Source organism: Garra rufa, chromosome 25 (assembly GCF_049309525.1).
Source record: "Garra rufa chromosome 25, GarRuf1.0, whole genome shotgun sequence".
NCBI classification, from domain to species: domain Eukaryota; kingdom Metazoa; phylum Chordata; class Actinopteri; order Cypriniformes; family Cyprinidae; genus Garra; species Garra rufa.
In genome coordinates, this window is record NC_133385.1 from 25,978,345 (window position 1) to 25,998,145 (window position 19,801).

Here is a 19,801-nt window from a genome sequence, read left to right on the forward strand (position 1 = left end):
AAGAAATAAATCTGAAATAAACTCATATCACATCTCATGTAAACTGAAAAAAGGAATCAGAAGTGTGAGAGGCTATAAAGAGAGATACTATACTTAAATCAGACTTCGTGTTGAAACCCAAACATGAGCTCTGGAACTTGTAGACAACTTCCTTCAACAGGAAAGTGACCCAAAATAGCGAGTAAAAACAACCGCAGCGAAGTGGCTTTGAACCAGAAGGTTAATGTGAGTGTCCTTAATCCTGTTTTTGGAGTGGCCTAAAAATCCTGCTCACAGTCAGAGCAAACTTGCCAACAAAAATGTGCAAATCTTCTTTAAGAAGCTTTTATAAGATGTGCAACGGAGAGAGATGTATTTGCTTCCATTATGCTGACCTTGGAAACTTTTTTTCAAAATAAAATATAAAGAAATATGATGAACCGTACAGAGAATTATGAGAATGTCTCTTATCCACTGTATTTTCTTTCTTTCATTCAATGACTTTCATGTTTTTCCAAATGGTCAGATAACTAAATATTTTTTACCACCTTTAATTTATTATTCTTAATATAATAATATTTTCTTACTGTATATAAATGAGTATACATTATAAAATACTTCGTACTGATTACTGATAAATAATCTCAGCTAATTGTTTCAAGATTTTACCAGTAACAAATCAACAGTAGGCTACCACCTTTTCGCAACAACAACAACAACAATTATTATTATTATTATTATTATTATTATTATTATTATTATTATTAAATAGTTTGCATTGATTACTATCAAATATTCTCAGATAAATGAGTTCTATTTTTATAGTTAAGTTTTTACCATATGGTAACAATGTTTTTACAGTTGGCTATAGCAAATTTAATTAAATTAAATTAATTTAATTATATAATTTAATTTGATTTAATTTAAGGTTGTTATTATTTAATTATTAATTATTAATTATTCATTATTATTAGCCACTATTTACTTTCCATTGGTCACTGTTAAATATGTTCAGATAATTTTCAGATTATTATTATTAATAATAATAACAAAAATAGTAATAATAATAAAAAAATAATAATAATAACAACAATATAATATACTACTTTACTAATGTATATAAAGGTGTATAAATTATAAAATACTTATTACTTATATAATATATTTAGATCAATTATATTTATTATTTATTATATTTATTCATTTTATATTGTAATCGTATTTTAATAGGTTTTTACCATCTGGTAATGTATATTAAATTCAATTCAATTCAATTCAATTCAATTTAAAATTTCATTTACCATTGCTTATAAAGTATTTTAAGATTATAATTAACAACAACAACATAAATATATTTAACTACTGCATATGAAGGTGTATACATTATGAAATAATTTGTATTGATTACTGTTAAATATTTTTAGATAAATTAGTTTTTAAAGTTAGTGTGTAAATTAATGTTTAAAATTTTTACAATATGGTAACATTTAATTATTTAATTTAATTTAATTGTTTTTTATTTAATTACTATTATTATTATATTTTATCACTTTCTAAAATACTTTGCATTGATTACTTTTACATATTTTCAGATTATTATTATTATTATTATTAACAATAACAACAACAATAATATAAATATATTTTACTACTGTATATAAAGGTGTATATTATAAATTATTAAATACACTTTGCATTGATTACTGTTAAATATTTTTAGATAAATTAGTTTTTAAAGTTAGCGTTTAAAGTTTTTACCATATGGTAACATTTAATTATTTAATTGAATTGTTTTGTATTTAATTATTATTATTATTATTATTATTATTATTATTATTATTATTATTATTATTATATTTTACCACGTTCTAAAATATTTTGCATTGATTACTGTTTAATATTTTCAGATTATTATTATTATTATTATAAACAATAAACAACAACAATAATATAAATATATTTTACTACTGCATATGAAGGTGTATACATTATGAAATAATTTGTATTGATTACTGTTAAATATTTTTTGATAAATTAGTGTTTAAAGTTTTTACCATATGGTAACATTTAATTATTTAATTTAGTTTAATTTAATTTAATGTTTTTATTTAATAATAATAATAATAATAATAATAATTATTATTATTATTATTATTATTATTATTATTATTATTATTATTATTATTATATTTTACCATATTTTTCTAAAATACTTTGCATTGATTACTTTTAAATATTTTCAGATTATTATTATTATTATTAACAATAACAACAATAATATAAATATATTTACTACTGTATATAAAGGTGTATAATATACATTATGAAATACACTTTGCATTGATTACTGATGTTTTTAGATAAACCTTTATAGTTTAAAGTTTTTAATCTTAATTATTTTAATTTAAGTTTTTAATTTGTTGCCGTTTAAAGTTTTTTTACCATATGGTAACATTAATTTAATCTAATTTAATTATTATTTTTATTATTATTACTATTATTGCAATTGTTGTTGTTGTTGTTATAATTCACCACTTTATGAAATACTGCATTGGTTACTGTTAAAATATTTTCAGATAACTTTCAGATTATTATTATTAACAATAACAATAATATACATAAATTTTACTACTGTATATAAAGGTGTATGCATTATGAAATACTTCGCAGTGATTACTGATATTTTTCAGATCAGATAAATTAGTTATATTTTATAGTTTAAAGTTTTTAGTTTAATTTGTTGTTATTTAAGGTTTCCATATTGGTAACATTTAATTTAATTCAATATAACATTTTTATTAAATTATTATTAGTAGTATATTTTACCACTTTCTGAAATACTTTGGGGTTACTGTTAAATTTTGTCAATTTTTTTTAAATTAAATTTAATTATATTAATATTTTCAGATTAATTAGCTGTTGTTGTTATTATTATTATTTTACCGCTGTTTATAAATACTTGCAGTGATTACTGTTATTCTCAGATAAATTATAGTTCTATGCTTGAACATACAGTTGTGTGTAAATACGTAATATTTCGTGCAGATTGAATAATTCAGTATTTTGCGTTTGTGCATAACATTACCCTTGTCCTTTATATCAATTGCGAAAGGGAGCAAAGGAATGGGTGGACCCCGCAGACCTGCTGACCAATCCCCTTGAAAGCAACTTGTCGGGCAAGTTTTGTTATTTAGACGCCCGTTGTCATTGGCAGCGCAGGACTGACCCATTTCATTCAATGAACTGTGTGTGAATGTGTAAGTGAGTGTGTGTATGGCAAATAGATGCGCTGTACAACATCGCGAACGATGAACGCTGGCTCGACGCTCTTTATTTTATCACTATGCTGTTTCGGATTTATTCAAGCCAGATCGCCGGTGCAGTCCTGCCCCATCGGACAGTTCCTACTAAAAAATCAGTGCGTTTTATGTCATCCCACCTGCACGGAGTGTAAGGGCCATGAGCTATTCGAGTGCACCGCTTGTGGTCTAGGTAAGTGATAGTTCACTATTATATAATGTAGTTTAACACTTACGTATCTACTGGATTAAACAGGTGCCTCCATCGGGACAATTCTTGTAGCCGCTCTCAGTGCGCATGCGCAGTACAACAACTCTTTTTATAGCGATGTTATGTTTTCAGAAGTTATCGACATGTTATGAAATTCAAACTATACGTAGTTTAAAATATAAATAGGCTAAAATATCGCTAGCAATGCTGTGCGTAAACATGGACGCTACAAAAAGAGCCATTCAATCAGCAATGCGTCACCACCTGAATTTGTTAAGTCAAAATACATTTTAAAGCGTTATTTTGGCCATTGGGTGGTACAACTCAGTGGCAGCATTGTGCGGGTTCACAAAGGGGTTTTCCAAGAGACAATTGGGAAGGCAAACCTCCCAGTCCTCCCTGCACAGCTGCTGCGGTGAAACAATAAAGCCGCTCTCCCTATTTATCAAAGTGACAAAGAGTTCTTTACCTCAAAAGAGAGTTTGTTTAGTGACCTCAAACATTAAAGTGTCTTGCGCATTTTTAATTACAGGGAGAGTTGAAATTAAGGTCTGCTCTGTAAAGGAATCTATTCTGATTCTGAACAGTATAGCCTAATCGATGTCACTGAGGTGCTTTAAAGTCCCCCTGAATTTTTTTTTTTTTTTTTTTTTTGTATGAATATATTATCCTTAAGATTATCTTTAGTATAGTGTGCTTCAAAACAACGACAAAATTCGCGTTTATAAGATATGGGCATTCAAAACTTACAGTCTCGTCACTTCCGCCAATATGAATCAACGATTTTGATGATATCACCGTGCACTTCAGTTTCTCATCAAACGTTCTGTCCAATCAAATGCTCTCTAGCGTCCGTATTGTCCCGCCCCCTACACAGAGACGCAACACACGGAGCAGATCATATGCGCTCATATGTGCAATGGGCATGTATTAAACTACACAGCCTCAGCATGATTATGAGTTTCATATTGAATCTGTGGGGTACATTAATTTATTAGTCTGTGGCTGTCATCAGTAGCGTGTTTACTGAAACTCATTCAACCTCCTAGAGTGAGAGAAATATTGCAGAACGACTAAAAACTTAAAAATATGACAACTAGTATCCGGTTACGGTCGCTATTACGATGTTTCTCACGTTATCTAACTGCATTTACAGTATAACTGTTTATTATTTAACGATAAGCATTAACTATAACACGCTTCATAAGATACCACTACTGGCCAGTTTTCCGAGAGGTCAACTGATGTGTTAAAATGTAAAAAAAAAAAAAATACAGTAATTTCTTCAATATACCAGCGACTGTGCTTGAGAAGCGCTGAAATGAATGGGCTTCAATGGAGGAGCTATTGGTTGTTTGGAACTATTGGCTGCTCCATCACACGCTTTACTTCCGCATTCCTCAGTTCCTATGGAAGCCTATGGGAGTGTCGCAACTCTGTTTCTCTATGGCTCTGGTTTTTGTTTCAAGTAAAAGCACGTCACCACATAGAATAACGCTGCGTGTTTCAAGGCACTTCAGTGGACCTTTAACAATAGTTGGGCTGTAGTTAGACTTTAAACTGCCAAACATGGGAGTGGGAAAAGGTGAGGCCCCTTCCTTTACAGCATTGTGAAAGCTGATAATGTTTCTGTTTGGACAGAGTTAAAAAATACCTCAAGTTATGCTAGTTTGTGATGCTAGGTAGCATCTGGCAGTCCTAGCAGTCCTTTTCGATTTAAACGATTTCTGTACCCTAAAGCTATTTTTTTTGGTATGGAAGTATAGTGTGTTTTCACAATACGCCATCAATACGCCATATTGGCGGCACTGACAACCGAATGAAACCAGGGTTTTACGGCCAAATTCTTTTAAACATTCTTGTTTGTTCTTATCATTTCCGGTCGGGTAGGTGAAATATTAGGCTAATATCTTGAATACTACTTGTACTTGAATACTACTTGTATGTATCTTTACCACCTGTAAACTTTAGTTTGTCAAAATATTGGACCCTTTCCTGCTTACTATGTCCTTCTCTATATGATTTAGCAGCTTTCACACATTTTATCCATGGTTTAGACAGCATAAATGAGCAGAACAACATATTCAGTAGTACATTAACTGTGCAAACAATGTTGTTGTTTATATCTGAGTATCACCAATATGGCTGTGCATCGCATAACATCTGACAATTAAATATGTCAAATGAACACCCAACTAAACAGTTGCAGAAAAAGCACTCCATAAATTATGTGTAAATAGACCATTATTAAAGACAACTTTGAACAAATATTCTATAGAGTTATGTCACGATTTGGTCAGTTACCCGGATGTGTGGCCATATTGGCGATACTCAGATGTAAACAACTGCATGGATTGCACGGTTAATGTACTACTGAATAGTTGTTTTGCTAATTTATGCTGTCTAAACCATGGATAAAACATGTTGAAGCTGCTAAATCATATATAGAAGGACTTAGTAAGCAGGAAAGGGTGCAATATTTTGGTTAATAGGTGTAATAAGTTGATAGGTGGTATAGATACGTACAAGTGCTATTAATCAAGATATTAGTCTAATATTTCACCTAACTGACTGGAAATGGTAAGAACAAACTAGTGTTAATTTCGTCACCTATTTTTAATTTAGTCTTAGTCTTAGTCTTGTGCCAAATGTCCTTGTTAGTTTTAGTCATATTTAGTCATTCACATATCTTTTTTTGTTAGTCAAGTTTTAGTCGACTAAAAGTCTCGACATTTTAGTCTAGTTTTAGTCAAAAGAAAACTCAAGGTATCTTAGTCAAGTTTTAGTCGACTAAAAGTCTTTTAATTTTAGTCTAGTTTTAGTCAAAAAAGAACTTAATATATTTTAGTCTAGGTTTGGTCAAAAAATTTTAGTCTTTTTTTTTTTTAAATAACACATTACTACTGAGATTATTACTGATACACATTTCAGTTAAAAAAAAAAAAGTGTTTCACATATCTCAAACATTGGTTAAATGTCATAATTACCTGACAAAATACACTTCTTGAATGATTTTTGTTGAATGCAAATGTTAAATGTGTCTGGTTTTCAATTTCTGATTTAGGAGACACATTCACAAATGATTAACCCTTTCAGTGGTGAGTTTAAAATATTCTAGCGGACCCCTGAGAGTGAGTTTTTTTTAAGCGACCGTAATTTTAGAACGTTCGCCCTTATTGTTTCCATGGCGACGCATCAAGCTTGTCACGTGACACAACACAGACACAATAACACTGTATGACAGGTAGATCCCTTTTATTTCGTTTTTCCTCTTTTATCCAGAATACTCACACACTTGCTTACCATTCCATGAACTATCTAATATTCCGATTCACAAATATGTGTGAATTAGTATGTTTCGTCGTTTAAAACCCTATATAAATGATCTGGATCGTAATCTGTAATGTGAGATGGGCGCCGCCATGTTTGTTTGCGCTGCCGTACAGAGAGTCCTGTCAGCCGTATTTACAGCACATACATTCATCCGTTTCTCCCGAAATACATGCAAGTAAGTGGCTGGTGAACTAGAAAAGGTATAGAGTGAACTTTTTAGTTACTAAGCCTATATGTATGTGATATGAATAAATAGGGTTACCACATGGGTCATGGGTCATCTAAAAAATGCTGCAGTAAAAAGGTTTTGCATATAATATGGGACGTCCTGAATAAGAACTGATCATTGGGGGTTTTTTTCTACTTATTAGAATCTAAAGTCTAATAATGTCCTATTTCTCAGAAAAGAACCGTCAAGTACACCAATAAATAAAACGGATATTAAAGCAGAAATTCACGAGCATTTTGTAGTATTATCTCTCAGTCCTGGGCGTCTAAATGAAAGCGCTCTGCAAGCGCGTTCTCTCTGTGTTGTTTCTGAAACTACCGTGATCACTGTAATATGCGCGCACACTTAAAATCGATCGCGGCTGGCTTGACCGTGTTTTTCTGAACCGCGGATGGCTTTACCGCAGTGATTATTTGCATGAGACGCTGCTTTAAAAAAAATGATAAAAAATACGGGACAAAACCCGTCCCGTATTGATTCAAAACGGGACGCGCAATTTCATTCTCAAATACGGGACGATTCCGTATTTTAAGGGACGGGTGGCAACCCTATGAATAAAACACATCGGCAAATTATATTTGAATAGATGGTTATTTGCTGCTTCCATAGACCTGTGTGTGTATTTTACAAACTCTAAATGTCTCCTTTTACTAGTACTTATGTGTATTTAAATGTCTGAAACCTTAAATAAGCGTTATGTGGTTAAAAACACTGCATAGTTGTGATTATATGACAAGCGCAGAGCTCGTCCGTCTCTGGCTCAGCGCCAGCCAGCGCGCCAACGCGCAGTTTGAATATTTTAAAGCCGTAACAGCTGATGAAAAAGCAGAGACGATTGTAGACGAAAATGAAGAGAGATTTTATCTTAGTTTTTATTTTATGCAAAACATTTTCGTCTCGTCTTTTTTCGTCAACAATAATGCATGTTAATTTAGTCTTAGTCAGGGTTTTTGGACAGTGGTGCAGTCTTGTCATCGTCTCGTCTTAAGCCCCGTTCACACTAGACGCGACTTCTGTCGCTGCATGTGGCCAGAGGCTGGCGATGAGGTCGCTAGTGGGCGTTCTCATTACTGGTTGCTTAGTAACGTCATTTAACAGATGTTTTTATCCAAAGCAACTTTAGAAACAAAGACAAGCAGGTTACAATTCATTTTAATGCAGTTGACATTATTTTTGTATGTGGGCATGGACATGTCATATAAAACAGGACAATCACTGCTGGAGCTGAAAGGAGAATGATCACGAGCACTATATCGTCTTCTTTCCTATTGGCTGTCGCTCCCGAAAGTCGCTCTTCATTTGCATAAAGTTTAGAGATTCTGAACTTTGTCGCGTCGCTGGACACGCCCACATCCGGTCGCCAACGGTCGCTGACGGCCGCTGTCGCTCTCGTCGCCGGAAATCGCCGGCTCTCCATTGAAATGAATGGGATCGCGTCGCTTAGTCGCTGCATGTCGCGTGTAGTGTGAATGGGGCTTTAGTCATGAAAAAAAAGGTCGTTGACGAACATATTTCGTCTCGTCTCGTCTCGTCTGACGAAATTAACACTAGAACAAACATGAATGTTGTCAAGATTCTTGCCCTGGAAATCCTGGTTGAGTTTGGCCAACCACAAATGCCTTTTGTTCCTCAAACAGTTTTTACACTCTTCTCCTTGATTTGTTATAACTTTTGGCAGTCTATAGCAGTGTTTTTCAACCTTTTTTGAGCCAAGGTACAAGAAAAATAGCTGCAAAGAGCGATTACCGGGGTTCAAGTGCTTTAAGGCATTTAAGCACATATGAAAAAAGACATTATTTAGCAAGTCTGTAACGACCTAAATCAATGATTTAAAAAAATCATTTTTGGCAAATCCACAAAATTAACCGAAGAAATATTATGTTTTTTAACATTTATGACTGTTACAGCCCAAGCTGTGGTCCGATCTTCTTAAAACCTTTTTTTTGGGGATAATTATTGGCCTAGAGAGAGTCCAGAGAATTGTACTGCAGTGTTTTTTTTTTTTTTTTTGTTCCAGATTGAGCAAAAAACCTATGACTAGTTTGCAAAAGTAGTTTTTTTTTATTACATCTTCTCAATCATTTAACAAATGATTTGATTGACAGCAGTGGTTCTAGAGGCAAAGTTGTCCAGAATGAGGAGTTTTATCATAAGATGAATATGTGTGGAAAACCGTGCAACATACAATCATTTACACCTTTGAAAAATGCTATATCACCCCCCCAGTGGCCGATTTCTTTCATATTTCTTACAGGCTGTTGGAGCCGTGAGTCAAACAGGCCCACCAAGTTTCGTTCCAATCGGCATCCATTAACCTTGTCTGATAGGTGCTCGAACTTCATCGGCCAATGGCGGCCATGTTTTTTTGAGATACACACGAGTTACACTCGTTTAGGAGTTATAGGCATTTTACTTAAAGTGGCCCTGCCCCTTTTGAACGTTTTGGCATCCCTTTGCGAATGAGAGTCAAAATTTAAACTTTTCTTAGATAATTATTGACATTCACTCTTGAGAGGATCTTTCCGTACTGGTTTGGTTCCGATCGGTTGAAAAACCTAGGACTAATTTGCAAAAGTAGGTTTTTCATAAAAATCCAAAATACCCCAAAATGTTGCTTTTTGTCCGGCGTGAGCCAAGGATTCCAACAACATAAGAAACTTGAGCTTGTGACTGACAGTTTACGAGTTATGAGCGATTTCGTACTTTTGGTCGCTGTAACGCCCCAGACAGGCTGATTTGGGCGAGCATTGGTGATGTTGTAGATGGTGTGAGTACTATCATCCCTCCAAGTTTCAAGTCTCTACCACTTACGGTTTGGTCTACGCAATCAGTTTTACGTAAAGAATGCTGATCCTTGGCCATTCTAACAATTACAATAAGGTTGTGTGCACTACAAACCAGTGTGTTCATAATTAGGATAATACATTAAAATAATATAATAAGACACACTAATTTGCAATATCAAGCAGCAAAACAAGCCATTCTGTTCAGTTTAAAATAGCTGGACGCAGAAAAATAAGGTGAAGAAAATTGTATATTGTTGCTCATGAATAACAGCATATGGATTTGGAACGACATGAGGGTGAGTAAATAATAACAGAATTAACATTTTTGGCTGAACTGTTCCTAGTATAGAATGAATAAGCAAACACTGGTCTTGAGCAAACCAAGCCGGTCTTTTGAATTCTGTTTAGTAGGCGTTCATGGTTGCCATCCCTCCTTTTCAACCATCTCAAAGAAGAGTGCTGTAAATCCTAATCTCTCTCCCCACAGCCCCGAGGTGGTTGAAGGGGGAGAACTTTGACAATTACAACATTGCCAAAAGTGCCCGATCACTCTGCATAGCCCTTGTTTATGTGTGCCCGGTCTTGGCGAAACCTGTCAGCCAGTTCCCTGCTACTGTTGCTATTTAAAGAAGAGTTCATGATAGACGCAAGCAGATGTTGATTGCCGAGTTTCAGTTTTAGTGTTTGTTTGCGGAAAGAGTAAGCATGCAGTGTGGCTTCTAATCTTTCAGTGCGTTTATTTCACCAAAACTGACCAAAAGTCTTGTCCTGGTTTCATTTCATGTAAAAATGAACGTGAAACCTATTTCTAGGACCAGAAAAATAGCCTCATTAGCCTAAAAAAAAAGAAAAAAGGAAATTGTAATCAGTATTTGGCTATTGTAAGAAAAAAATATGTTTGTAGTTAGTAAGATTATGTATTTATTTGTTTATTTTTGTTTTGTATTTTTTTAAAAAGAAGTATCTAATGTTCACCAAGGCTGCATTTATTTGATTAAAAAATACAGTAAAAACAGCAATATTGTGAAACGTATGAAAATTTTAAATGTCATTTTAACGACATAGCATCTCAGCATTACGAGAAAATATGCAGTTTTAATGAGAAAATTATATTTTAACAACAAAATCTTGTTAGTAGAAAAAAAATCAGTTTAACAAGACAAATATGTTGTTTATTAGGAGAAAATATGTTTTAATGAGAAAATATGTTGATTTAACGACATAAGATCTCGTTATTACAATTTAGTTTTACACGAGAAAATGTTTTACAAACATCTTGTTTTTACGAGAAAAGATCTCATTATTATGAAAAAATGTCATTTTGATGAGAAAATCATGTAGTTTTAACTATATAAAATCTTGTTATTATGAGAAAACATGTTGTTTTAATGATCTGACATATCTTGAAAATGTGTTTAAACGTTTTAAAAAACATGTTGTTTTAATGATCTGACATATCTTGAAAATGTGTTTAAACGTTTTAAAAACAAAATTTTAATGAGAAAAAATATGTTGTTTTAATTTAATAACATTTAGTTATTATGAGAAAAGATGTTTTAATGAGAAAAATGTTGTTTTAATAACATAACATCTTGTTATTACAAGAAATTGTTTTACACGGGAAAATGGTTTAACAACATAACATCTCATTATTATGAGAAAATATGTAATTTTAACGAGAAAATTCTATAGTTTTATACACGTAAAATCTCATTATGAGAAAACGTTGTTCTAATGAGAAAAAATTACGTTTTAATGACATAACATCTCGTTATTACGAGAAAAGGTGTCGTTTTAACAAGAAAAATGTTGTTTTAATGACATATCTCATTATTATGAGAAAATGACGTTTTAAACAACAAAATGTCATTATTATGAAAAATTATGTCATTGTAATGAGAAAAATATGTTGATTTAATGACATAATATCGTTGTTATAAGAAAATATGTAGTACTAATGACAAAATCATGTAGTTTTAACAACATATGATCTCGTTTTACATGAGAAAATGTTTTAATGACATCTTGTTTTTACGAGAAAAGATGCCGTTTTAACAAGAAAAATATGTTGTTTTAATGTAATAACATCTAGTTATAACGAGAAAAGACGTTTTAATGAGAAAAATATGTTGTTTTAATGACATTCTTGTTATTACAAGAAATTGTTTTACGCGAGAACATTTTTTAACGACATAACATCTCGCTATTATAGAGAAAATATGTAATTTTAACGAGAAAATTTTATAGTTTTAACCACATAAAATCTCGTTATTATGAGAAAACGTAGTTTTAACAAGAAAAAAATGACGTTTTAATGACATAACATCTTGTTATTATGAGAAAAGGTGTCGTTTTAACAAGAAAAATGTTGTTTTATTGACCTAATTTTCTCATAATAATGAGATGTTTTAAACAACAAAATCTCATTATTATGAAAAAAGATGTAATTGTAATGAGAAAAATATGTTGTTTTAATGTCATAACATCTTGTTATTATGAGAAAATATGTAATTTTAACAAAAAAATGATATAGTTTTAACCACACAAAATCTCGTTATTATGGGAAAAGGTGTCGTTTTAACTAGAAAAATGTCGTTATGAAAAGAGATGTCATTGTAATGAGAGAAATATGTTGTTTTAATGTCATAACATCTCCTAATTACGAGAAACATATGTTGTTTTAATGACATAACATCTCATTGTGAGAAATTTAGTTTTACGTGAGAAAATGTTTTAACAACATCTTGGTTTTACGAGAACAGGTTTTAACATTTTAACGGGAAAACATGTTCTTTTAACAACATACCTTGTTATTATGAGAAAACATGTTTTAACTTGAAAAGTGTTGTTTTAATGACATAACATTATAAGTAAATGACGTTTTAACAACAAAATCTCGAGAAAAGATGTTTTAACGAGAAAAAATATGTTGTTTTGATTACATAACATCTTAATACGAGAAATGTAGTTTTACTCAAGAAAATGTTCTAACATCTTGTTTTTACGAGAATGTTGCTTTAAGATTTTAACGAGAAATATTTTGTTTTAACGACATTACATTTCGTTATTATGAGAAAATATCTCGTTTTAAAGAGAAAATTATATTTTAACAACTAAATTTCGTTATTTCTAGGAAAGAGGTGTTTTACCAAGAAAAATATCTTTTAATGATATAACATCTCATTTTTATAAGAAAATATGTTGTTTAACGAGAAAAATTACGTTGTAATTACATAGCATTTCATTATTTCGAGAAAATATGTAGTTTTAACAAGAAAAACATGTTGTAACTACATGACATCTCATTATTATCAGAAAATATGTTTTAACAAAAAATGATATTTTAACAAAATCTCGTTATTGCTAGATAAAAGTGTTTTAACGACATAACTTCTCATTATTACAAGAAAAGATGTTGTTTTAATGAGAAAATAGGTTGGTAAAATAACATCTCATTATTACGACATAATTGAGTGAAAACAATATGTGTGGCAGCAATGCGTCACTCTACCTTCTGAAATGATTTTAATATGATGATTTGACATTCAGAAAAACAATTATTATTATAATATCAGTATTGAAACAGTTGTGATGCTTAATAGTGGAAACAGTGGAATTTTTGAGGAATACAGAAAGTTCAAAAGAACAGAATTTACTTGAAACAGTTTTGTAACAATGTAAAAGTACTTTAATGCATCCTTGCTAAATAAAAGTATTATATTCTTCTAAAAAAAAAAAAAAATTATTAACATGCTTATGCTCTCATGACATTCATCCTTGGCTGCTCTCGACCAGTGTCATAATATTACCTGCTTGGAAAACATGCTGTGATTTATTAAGAGAAAGCCAATGATCCATATAACCAGCAGGTTACAAAGGACTTACAAATTCCTTGGAAACTGGGCATCTAAACATTTTAGTTGGTTTGGTTTCTCTTTATATAGGCCTAGACAGATCAATCTAAGCAAATATATTCAAATTCAAAAGATTAATCTATCATCTGATCAGTGGATCATTATTTAAATAAAGTCCTCATGTTAAACCATGTGTGTGATTTCAGATGAAGAGGGGAAGGAGCGTTTCCTGTATCAGGGCCATTGCAGGCTACACTGCCCTCGAGAGTTTTATCCAGACCGAGAGCAGTACACCTGTCTTCCATGTATGCCTAACTGTGAGATCTGTGCTGATGCCAATGTGTGTGCCAAGTGCAGAGAAGGCTACAATCTTCAGAGCGGCATCTGTCTGACAGTCCTATGTGGACTTGGTGAGTCTGTCTTTCTATAAAATGGACTGACATGTCAGTTTACGTGACAGAAGAGAGACAGAGCAGTGCAGTGATGACGTGTTTTTGTAGGCCAATCTGAAGCTGACATGAACTGGTTCTCCAATAAATATTTTGTAGAATTTTTTCATTGCCTATTGGATTGTTGCGAAACATAACCTCTTTAACCGACAGAAGTTTATGATTCTTGTATGTTTTGTTTTTCATGAAGGATGTATATGAACTACATAAAAAGTCGCATGACTTCAAGGTCACCACCTTTGAGTTTCCAACAACTCATTCAATAAATAAATAAATATATAAATAATTCCTTCAAAGATTGAGTTTCCTGGTTTTGGCCTACAAAAATACACCATCTCTGCAGCACTCCATGCATGTAACTATAGGACAGAGTGGTTCGTGTTTTCAAGACAGTTTTATGATGTGGTAGTATGTCTCAAGACGTAGTTACTGTACTTGTACACACTCAAAACTATTGTTTTTTCAGTCAAATTTGAGATTTCGGGCTATTTATGCTTCCATAACATGTCTTCTTTCAGGCTACTGGGAAGAAAACATTTAAAATACACATTTAAATATTAATTTTAATATTACACTTTATCTCTGTGTGTCTGTAAATTTCATCAAATGCCATTTTGACCAAAAAAAACCTATTCAAAAATCTGAAATTTCCACTTCAGTAGCACCTACATATACCAAACATTCCAGTTTTATTCCTGTCTATATGTTTTACAGAGTTGTTTGTTCATATATCATTTGCCTGATTTATATAACTTATTTATAAAACTTTGGTGATTTATCATACTCACAGACATTTGTTTAAAACACAGGTCAGGTTCAGGACCCGGATACACAAGAATGTATAGACTGCGGTATTGGCTGTAAAACATGTTCCACAGGTAAATACCACTTTTATGTTTTATTATTTTAACAGTGCAATTCATTTATGACTAAATATTCATTGTTCCCCAAAAATGAAAATTACCCCATGATTTACTCACCCTCAAGCCATCCTAGGTGTATATGGCTTTCTTCTTTCAGATGAATACAATCAGAGCTATATTAAAAAAATGTCCTGGCTCTTCCTAGCTTTATAATGGCAGTGAATGGCTGTTGAGGTTTTGAAGGTTAATAAAGTGCATCCATTCATCATAAAAAGTACTCCACATGGATCCGGGGGGTTAATAAAGCCCTCTGAAGCAAATCGATGTGTTTGTGTAAGAAAAATATCTATTTTAAAAACATAAACCTTAATCGCTAGCTTCCGCTTACTGTTATACAAAATGACGAATGTGGAAGCGCAGTGGAGAGAGCAAAACATAACACCGGTCATGAATTAGAAGTACAAAACGAGGATTTGTAAAGAGAAATGTCGGAGGATTTCAATATAAGCCAAGAGGAGACTGCTTTTCCTTTGCTGTAAACCTGCGGTTCTCAATTCCAGTCCCCGCGCCACACTGCTCTGCATATTTAGCATGTCTCTCTTAGTTAAAACACCCAGGGGCGGACTGGGACAACATTTCAGGCCGGGAAATCTCACACTCATCCAGGCCATCCCAAAAACCCACAACAAATTCTGAAACCATGGACAATAAAAAAGTATAATCCACTGGCTGGTGCCACGCAAAATAATTAAAGATTATCTCTTGAACTTCCATTTACCTTTTTATAAAAATGTAAGTATTACATTAGGACCATGTGCTATTGTTTTATCTTGTCTAAATGTCAAAACTGTTGGCCTGCAATAATAGCTAAATCTTGAATATATCTTTAGTAAAATCCTAATACTGATTTTTTTTTTTTTTTTGCATTATCATGGGTCATGTTTTGTCCTTAGGAAAATTAACCATGGTTTAATTAGGCCTATGGTAAAAGTATAGTAGTAACCGTTTTTTTTTTTTTTTTTTTTTTTGACATTTTGATTACAATTTGTATAACCAGAGTTTCACTACAAATACCCTTTACTACAAGTTCCTACTCTTTACAAGTTATGCCATTTTGTTTATTTTATTTTTAATTATCTATTTATAATATTTGCAAGAAGTTTAATGCGTAACTAAGTAAACAAAACTACAATAGTCAATTTACAGATGTATCTGACCTGTACTGAACAGGACAGTTTCGACTCTCTGCTCCACCTGGGCGCTCCATTCTCGAGTCTTGCATTCTTTTGGCGGACGCGCGGATGGGCGGAGCTACACGTGGCGAATTGTGTTGTCAGTCAAGACGAACCGGATTTCGATTTATTAGAGTATTATTATTGAATGTCGAATTTGGAAATAATCACTTTAGTACATTCGGCAGGCAACAGAAACAACAACAACAATATATATATGAAAAAAAAAAAAATGGCAGCGGGCCAAATTGGCTGCCAGGCCACCGGGAATTGTCCCGGTTCTCCCGATGGCCAGCCCGCCCCTGAAAACACCTGATTCAAATAACCAGCTCGTTAGAAGTGAACTCCGTGCAGGAACTGTGTTCCGATTGACATGGTCCCTGCACAGTGTTCATTGCTCCCTACTCCCTGAGCGGGGGAAATCTGTTTACTACACTTCGAAACATTCATTCACATATTTGCGCTACGCCACCGCATGCAGCGTCTTCACACACAGATGAAACTTACTAGAGAAGTGTGACATAAATGCATCTGTAAATAAATACATTTTAAATTTTCGTCTCGAACGCTTTAATGACCTTCAAATGGAACATATACACTTGCTTTCGAACTAATGAATAATGGCGGAATATCCTGTGATGTCCACTTCGAAGGGCAGTAACGTTGGAATAGAACAAACGTCTGAAGCGATACGTGAAACACACAAAATATGCAGAGCGGTGGGGCGCGAGGACTGGAATTGAGAACCGCTGCTGTAAACAAAACTTGGTTCTTGCGAGACTAGCATATTCTCAATGGAGCATACGCTACGCCTTCGTCCAGTGTTGGCCGTGTTACTTTAAAAAAGTAATTAGTTATGGTTACTAGTTACTTCTCACAAATAGTAAATGAGTTAGTAACTGAGTTACATCATTACAAAAGTAACTCATTACCAGGGAAAGTAACTATTGCGTTACTTCTTAAAAAAAAAAAAAAAAAACTCTAATATGTGACCCTGGACCACAAAACCAGTCATAAGGTTAAATTTTACAAAACTGAGATGTATACATCATATGAAAGATCAATAAATAAGCTTTCTATTGATGTATGGTTTGTTAGGATAGGACAATATTTGGCCGAGATACAACTATTTGAAAATCTGGAATCTGAGGGTGCAAAAAAATCAAAATACTGAGAAAATCACCTTTAAAGTTGTCCAAATTAGGTTCTTAACAATGCATATTACTAATCAAAAATTACATTTTGATATATTTACAGTAGGAATTTTACAAAAAATCTTAATGGAACATGATCTTTACTTAATTTCCTAATGATTTTTGTAGGGATGCACGATATGTATCGGTCGATAACTTGCGCGTTTTGTCAGTAAAGCCGGTTCTGTAATCAGCGGTAAATGCCATCAGGTGCGTGATTTCACGTTGAGCCGTATATACTACACACAGCCGTTGTTTACAGACGAGCTGCGCACATTCACACTGATAATGAACATTGCTATGCGCAGCTCGTCGGTAAACAACGGCTGTGTGTAGTATATACGGCTCAACGTGAAATCACGCACCTGATGGCATTTACCGCTGATTACAGAACCGGCTTTACTGACAAAACGCGCAAGCTTTATCGACCGATTGGTATCGGTGCATCCCTAGATTTTTGGCATAAAAGAAAAATCAATAATTACATATACAAATATACCCCAGCGACTTAAGACTGGTTTTCTGGTCCAGGGTCACATATGTCAAATAACTTGGATGGCCCTTATATTAAATTTGGTAAATTAACATTTGGACAATGAAAATGAACATTGTACACTAATCTACACTATTTTAATGAAAACATCCCACGGCAACACTAACACTCTGGGGTCGAAGACCGTACCGGTGCGGTCTGTCTTGTTTTTTTTCTTGATGACTGTGAAAAGAACATTTTGACACTGCAAAGGGTCTACTTTTGTTTCTGTATAGAAACATGGATGCACTTTATTTTGCTTTTAAATCTCAACAGCCATTTACTGCCATTATAAAGCTTGGAAAAGCCCGGACATTTTTTAATGCAACTCCAATTGTACTTTCCTGTTGTTTATTATTGACGTTTTATGCTTAGCAGTGACAAAAAATAACCAATGTTTGGTTTAATAGTCATTGCCTGTTTTGTGTCCACAACAGATGATCCTGAGATTTGCCACAGCTGCACAGACGGATACTTCCTGTAAGTTCCCATTGTATTTGAGAAATCTGAGTATCCCTGCTGCTAGAAAATTGTAAAATAAATGAAAATTTGCTGAAAATGTACTCATCCTCAGACCATTCAAGATGTGGATGAGTTTGTTTATTAATCTGAACAGATGTGGAGAAATTTAGCATCACATCACTTGCTCACCAATGGATCCTCTGCAGTGAATGGGTGCCGTCAAAATTAGTCCAAACAGCTGATAAAAACATAGCAGGAAGCAAAAGTTTGACGTACATGCAGATTTTAACAAGATGTTAAAGGAGAAGTTCACTTCCAGATCAAAAGTTTACAGATCATTTTCTCACCCCCTTGAACATACAAGATGTTCATGTCTTTTATTTACTTCAGTCGATAAGAAATGATGTTTTGAAAACATTTCAGTATTTATCTCAATATAGTGGACTTCTATGGTGCACGGCGAGTTTAAACTTCCAAAATGCAGTTTAAATGCAGCTTTAAAGGGCTCTAAACAATCCCAGCCAAGGAAAAAGGGTCTTACCTAGCGAAATGATCAGTTATTTTCTAAACAAACTGACAGTTTATATACTTTATAATCTCAAATGATCGTCTTGTCTAGCTCTGCGTAAACTAGGACAGTTAGGGTATGTTGAAAAACTCCCCTCTCATTTTCTTCCCCAACTTCAAAATCATCCTACATCGCTGCAGAAGTACCGACCCAGTGTTTACAAAGTAAACATGCAAAGAAGATCAAACGGCCTTTACAAAAAAAGGTAAAACAGCGATGTAGGATGATTTTGAAGTTGGAGAAGAAAATAAGATGAGAGTTTTTCGACATACCCTAACTGTCTTGAACTGAGTTGTACAGAGTTCATGGAGAGCTAGACAAGATGAGCGTTTGAGGTTAAAATGTATATAAATTAAAAAAAAAAAATTCAGAAAATGACCAATTGTTTCACTAGATAAAACCCTTCCCTTTGAAAGCTACATCTAAACTGCATTTTGGAAGTTCAAACTCGGGGGCCCAATGAAAGCCAATATATGAAAAGAAATCCTAAAATGTTTTCCTCAAAAAACATAATTTCTTTACAACTGTAGAACAAGGGGGTGAGCAAAGTATCTGTACATTTTTGTTCAGGAAGTGAACTTCTCCTTTAATTGATGTAATGGAGTGGTGTGGATTACTTGTGGATTTTTGTGAAGTTTTAACCAACTATTTGAACTCTCATTCTGACGGCACCCATTCACTGCAGAAGATCCATTGGTGAGCAAGTGACGTAATGCTAAATTTCACCATATCTGTTCCCATTTAGAAACAAACTCATCTACATCTTGGATGGCCTGAGGATGAGTAAATGTTCAGCAAATTTTCATTTTTA

General features: G+C 33.1%; 1 protein-coding gene across 1 annotated transcript in view; it reads left to right on the forward strand.

Annotated features, from left to right (window-relative positions):
• The first annotated feature begins 3,194 nt into the window (after positions 1–3,194).
• Positions 3,195–19,801, forward strand: part of LOC141301812 (uncharacterized) — a 36,206-nt gene continuing 19,599 nt past the window's right edge. Inside the window, exons 1-4 of the mRNA XM_073832007.1 lie at positions 3,195–3,471; positions 13,898–14,101; positions 14,950–15,018; positions 18,398–18,440. Coding sequence (XP_073688108.1) covers positions 3,264–3,471; positions 13,898–14,101; positions 14,950–15,018; positions 18,398–18,440 — 524 coding nt within the window. The 5' untranslated portion in view covers positions 3,195–3,263. The remainder of the gene's footprint in view (positions 3,472–13,897; positions 14,102–14,949; positions 15,019–18,397; positions 18,441–19,801) is intronic.